The 6,000-nt window shown below is 43.6% G+C and overlaps 1 protein-coding gene across 1 annotated transcript in view; it reads right to left on the bottom strand.

Annotated features, from left to right (window-relative positions):
* Window positions 1-899: 899 nt before the first annotated feature.
* LOC134351210 (deleted in malignant brain tumors 1 protein-like) overlaps window positions 900-6,000 on the bottom strand; it is a 242,193-nt gene continuing 237,092 nt past the window's right edge. Inside the window, exons 16-17 of the mRNA XM_063057320.1 lie at window positions 1,889-1,921; window positions 900-1,255 (exon numbers count right to left, since the gene is read on the bottom strand). Of these exons, the coding sequence (XP_062913390.1) occupies window positions 900-1,255; window positions 1,889-1,921 (389 nt within the window). The remainder of the gene's footprint in view (window positions 1,256-1,888; window positions 1,922-6,000) is intronic.

The following is a 6,000-nucleotide window of genomic DNA, read 5'->3' as shown; positions in this document are numbered from 1 at the left end:
AGAATGAGGGGAGACCTCATAGAAACATTTCGAATGTTGAAAGGCATGGACAGAGTGCATGTGGCAAAGTTGTTTCCCTTCGTGGGGGAGTCTAGTACGAGAGGGCATGACTTAAGGATTGATGGGCGCCCATTCAGAACAGAAATGCGAAGAATTTTTTTTTAGTCAGAGGGTGGTGAATCTATGGAATTTGTTGCCATGGGTGGCAGTGGAGGCCAAGTCAGTGCGTATATTTAAGGCAGAGATTGATAGGTGTCTGAGTAGCCAGGGCATCAAAGGTTATGGTGAGAAGGCGGTGGAGTGGGACTAAATGGGAGAATGGATCAGCTCATGACAAAATGGCGGAGCAGACTCGATGTGCCTAATGGCCGTCTTCTGCTCCTTTCTTTTGTCTTATATATCAGGTCGGGCAGCATTTGTAGGGAGGGAGTAGGAGTTACTATGTTGTTTCTTTTTAACTGAGACCTTATTTTGTAGCAGGAACTGCATGGACACACGGAAGGAAAATATTTTGCAAAGACGGTGATACAAAGTGTGTTAACTCTAATTTTGGCACCACAGTTGTTATACGAGATTGCACTGATTGCAACATTTATTGAGGTTATTTCACATTTCCAGCATCTGAATTTTGGGAGGTTGTTATTCTATATTCACAAATGCTATCTGTCTGGCTACACCATAATTGTGGAGAAACGAGGACTTAATTCTTTATTGAGGTATGTAAATCATGAGGGGAATACACAAAGCTTCCCCCCAAAGGCAGACAAAAATCGGCTCGGTAACACAAATTGCGATCACAACATGAGGGGAATAATTTCGACATAACCCAATTGAGTTTCACTTCACTGGGGGCGGGCTATCAGCCCGCGCTATTTTACAGCTGGGACATCATGGAGTCATCAATCCAGCGAGATGGAAGGGACAAAATCCTGATTTTTACCTGAGCAGATGACACCAGCATCATTGGAGTGAGGCCATGTATAATGATTCCAAGGGTAAGATTTACACTCCCGCAGGGTTGCTTCGTTTCCGTTGCACTGAACTTTTTGGGTCACAACGGGTCCGGAACCGGCTCCAAACTGAGCCCACCCCGGGGCATCCACCGCTTTGCCGCAACCCAGCTCCCGGCACACCACAGTCGCGTCTTGTAGGTCCCAAGTATAACTATGCATAGTCCCCCAGATTCCCCAGTAGTGAACCTCCAGTCTCCCGGCGCATCGACTGCCTCCGTTCATCAACCTCAACTTCACGCTTTCTGAAAAATATCAGTTAAAGAGAGATCAATCTTTAATGTTAGTTTAAGATTGCGGCTACTCAAAGCTCAGTAAACCGTTCCCTCTGCCCACCCACCCCAAGCATTTAAACTCCGCAGGTGCCATGTTATGATCAAACAAACTGTCAGGCTGTGGCAGACAACGCACAAACTGCTAAACGTGACAAAAACAGAGAGTAAGCTCGTGATCATCCGGAGACCCGGGAATCATCCGGTTGTTCCGGAGAACAAACGTCTCCCAGAGGAAAAAAAAAAGGCTGAGCTGAGGAATCGTTTTCTCTTTTCGGAGAACAACTGTCAGACTGCTCGGATCAGTGTTCCACTGCACTCAGCCCTCATCAATTCAGTGACAGAACCCAAACTTGTTTGGACGGGAGGAGACATTCTTCTAACTGGGGCCCAAAGGAGAAAGGGTTAAAATGAACCTTAACGTGATTTCAGCCTCAACACACAAAAATAAAATAAACTGTGTGAACTCCTTTAAGCTTTGGACAATGTCAGCGGAGTCATTGCTCTGCCGAATCACTGCACGGGATTTCAGCAGTCACCTCTCAGCTTGATTTTCAGTGACAATCCGATCCAGCCCTACGTGTAATTATAATTAAGAAAGATTACCTGACCGGTCAGGCTGACAATCCCCCGGACGCCCTAAAACAAGAAAAAAACATAATTAGATTTAGTCGTGGAGCTGTCGCATTGGGTCGTAGAAGCGGAGGTTTCATGGGAGGCAGGTTATCAAACTTATAAATCCATCAACGAGAAATGTCTTAATGATGTGAGGTGGTGTCTACCGAACTGTTATAGAAGAGTGGTTTCACTTTCTCATATATTTGTTTTAATGACACCATTATCACAAGTCGACAGCTGTTATTTCACATCGTGTTTTTGCATTGAAAATTACTTTCGGTGTGCTGACATCTGGACACATCCTCACATTGTGAGGTTAGAGATCACATCTGTTTAGTTCTCCTCTACAACTCCTGTGGATGGCCGACAATTTGTCCGCCTCTACAAGTGTAAGACAAGTGAGACACAGAAAAGTAGTTTTTTTAGGACTCCGGTAATTACCCTACCCCACTCGTGACATCTGAAGTTTGCCCAAATTAACTGGCTTTAGCGAAATCAAACAGTCATAGAGCACTACTGCACAGAAACAGACCATTCAGCCCACTATTCCGTGTGTACCTAGTATTTTCCCAGTCCCATCTACCAGCACCCAAAGCATAGCCCTTAGTAGCCCTCCGACCTATGTACCTATTCAAATGTCTTTAAGTGTTGCAATTGACACCGCATCCACCAATAGAATTCATGATTCCTTACGCTCGCAACAACGTCTGAGTGTAGAAGTCTCCCTCTGATTCCCAGTAAATATTTCATATTTTACCCGAACTCATCACCAAAGTTGAGGGAAAGGTCCTGCATATATTCACTCTATCTGTACGTGACATAATTTTGTGTGTCTCTATACGCTCTTCCCCAAATACGATCCAGGGAATAAACTGCAAATCTGTTCAACCTTCCTCTGTAACTCAAATCTGCCAGTCCTGGCAACATCCTTAGCAGTGGTGCGATAAAGTTTGTGAATCCTGTTGAAAATGTGATCACACCTTTGCATGTGCTAAAACTAGATAAGGAGAACCCAATTAAATAAGTAACACAAAATGAATACTTGTTCATTTCTCTATTAAGAAAAATTCCAATATTACATGCACTTGTTGGAAAAAAGTATGTGAACCTTTGTTTTCAGTAACTGGTATGACCCCCTTGCACAGCAATAACTGGGATGTTGGTGAGCTTCCCCGAATGAACTGCTTGCTTCATGTGCTTCCACAATATTTCTATAGGATTAAGTGCAGGACTTTGACTCGACCATTCCAAACTCGAAATAACATCTTTTTGAACCACTTTGGTGTTGATTTACTCTTGTCTTTCGGCTTGTTGCCTTGTTGCATTATTCAACTTCTCTCAAGCTTCAGGTTTCGGACTGTCACCCTGACATTCTCCCGTAAAATATCTTGATACAATTTCTAATTCATATTCCCTCCATGATTGCAAACTACCCAGGCCCTGAGGCAGCAGATCAGCCCCAAACCATGACGTTCCTTCCATCATACTTCACAGTTTGAATGAGGTTTTGGTGTTGGTCTGCAGTGCCCCTTTTTCACCAAACATAGCAATGTGCATTTCTGACAAAAAGTTTAACTTTTTTCTCATCTGTGCACAGAACGCTGTCCCAGAAGTGTTGGAGAACATCGAGGTGGTCTTTTGCAAAGTTGGGAATTGCAGCAAAGTTTTTTTTTGGAAAGCAGCGGTTTCCTCCATGGCAGATATATGCACAGAGATTATTGCAGGTATTTTGCTGTTACCTTTAGATTCTTTTTCACCTCCATCAGTATTACACGTTGTGCTCTTGGTGTGACCTTTGCGGGGTAACACTTCTAGGAAGACTGTCAACAGTATTGAGTTTCATCCAATGGTAAACAGTTCCTCTTACTGTGGACTGTGGACAGACCTGAGGAGCTATCGGATTGGGTTAAGGTGATGGGCGGTGGAAGAGTTTAAAAGAAGTAGAAGTAAAAGTCGACACATTTTGCTCTGGACAGTTCCAGAGAAGACAATGGATTGCACTTAGCAAGGACCAACAAAAATAAGTTAAGTTTAAGTCGCCCTTTTGTGACTGGGCCAGTGTTGGAGTGAAGAGTTGAAGCTTGGTTCATTGAGGCTTCCACGAGGAAATACTGTGTTTTAATGTATTATTGCTCTTATTGCATATCTGGAGCAGTGCGGTACCAGATTTGATACTGAAATATTCCCCTTGCCGGATGTGGAAATGCGGAGAGACCTCCTGTGTCCATGACGACCACAAAAGTGAAAATTTGAAAATACAGGTTGTATGTTTCTGCCTGAGTAAAAGGCAAGATGAACAGGTTCAATATACTTTAGTTTTTGAGAGGTGTTGAGCCCCTGGTTAAGGAAAACAAGGAGCATTTGTTCCAGTTTGCCAATACAGCAGGTACAGGCAGACTGGAACAAATGAGGTACTTGAGCAGTACAAGGAATGCAAGACAAGGAAATCAGGAATGCTAAAGCAAGGCTTGAGTTTTATTTTGTTGCAGAGAAGGTGAGGGAGAATCTTAAGAGCTTCTAAAGATACGTTAAGAGCAAATGGATAGCAATAGACAAAATTTGTCCTCGGTAAATTATTGTACTAATCTATGCGAGGAGCAATTAGAGATCAGCAGTGATCTTAAACTATTTTTTTTTTGCATCTGTATTTACTCGGGGAAGTTAAAGATTTTATATATTTGAACCAATGCAGCAGCGAGGTCTTGGACCGACGCAATATACAGAGCAGGCAGTGTTTGCTGTCTTGGGGCAAATTTGATTGGATAAATCCCCGGGTTCTGTCAAGGTATTCCCTCGAAACCTGAACGAGGCTAATGCAGAGACTGCAGGGGCCTTGGTAGAGATGTTCAAAAGATTTTTATCCACGCATGAGATACCGCAGGATATGAGGATAGGTGTTGTTGTTCTGTTGTTCAACAGAAGCTGTAGGGACACGCCAGAAAATCGTAGGCCGGTGAGGCTGACATCAGAAGTGGAAGGCTGTTGCAAAATATACTAGGAGACCGTGTACATAGGTAGTTGGCTAGACAGCGATCGATTAAGGATAGTCAACGTGAGCTTGCCCGTGGAACGTCGTATCTAACCAATCTTACAGAACTTTTCAATTATGTTCCGTGGAAAGGCGATGAAGGCAAAGCAGTGGATGTTGTCCACATTGAGGTTGCAAGATCTTTGACAAAGTCTCGCATGAAAACTTGGTCAAGATCGCTTGGCATTCAAGAAGTAGTAGTAAATTGGATTAGACATTGGTTTTACAGAAGGATCCAGAGTGAGGATGTATATGATTCCCTCTCACACTGGAGACCTGTGACTTGTGACATGCCGTAGCGATTGGTTAGGTCAGCGATAGCGCACAAAGTAGTGCTGCAGACGAGAGGACTCTAGTAATAAAGATCCATCGTTCCGTGTGTAAGGGGGTTTCAAGTGGCGTCACAGGTGGATAGGGTTGTAAAGAAAACCTTCACAAAACAATATATTGAGCACAGGAGCTGGGCTGTTATCTTGAAATTCTATTAAACATTAGTGAGGCTCAAATTGGAAAATTGTGTGCAGTTTTGGACCATAAGACATAGGAGAATAATAAGGCCATTCAGCCCAAGAAGTCTGCTCCGCCTTTGCATCGTCACTGTTCACGGATCCTACTCAACCCCATAAACACACACGAAATGCTGGAGGAACTCAGCAGGCCGTTCAGCATCTATCGAAAGGGAACACTCGAGGTTTCGAGCAGCGACCCTTCGGCAGGACGTCTGCAGTACACTTGTCGATAGATGCTGCCTTGCCTGCTGTCTTCCTCCAGCATTCTCTGCATTTTGCTTGGATTTACACCATCTGCAGATTTTCTCCTGTTTCACACTCAACTCCATACACCTGCCTTCTCGCCATATCTTTTGATACCCTGACCAATAAATAAACGAACACCTTCCGCCTTAAAATACGCACGGACGGGCTTCATGATAAATTGAATCACCACTGTAAATTATCTCTTTTATGTGGGTGAATGGTACAATCACGCCAGTAGATTGAGAAAGAAGGAAATTGAAAAAGGAATAACTTATAAAGGGATTGTTGCTGATCAGCGCAGACTCGGTAAGTGGACG

Source organism: Mobula hypostoma, chromosome 8 (genome assembly GCF_963921235.1).
Source record: "Mobula hypostoma chromosome 8, sMobHyp1.1, whole genome shotgun sequence".
In the NCBI taxonomy this organism is placed as follows: Eukaryota; Metazoa; Chordata; class Chondrichthyes; order Myliobatiformes; family Myliobatidae; genus Mobula; species Mobula hypostoma.
This window is presented reverse-complemented; position numbering and strand designations above follow the sequence as displayed.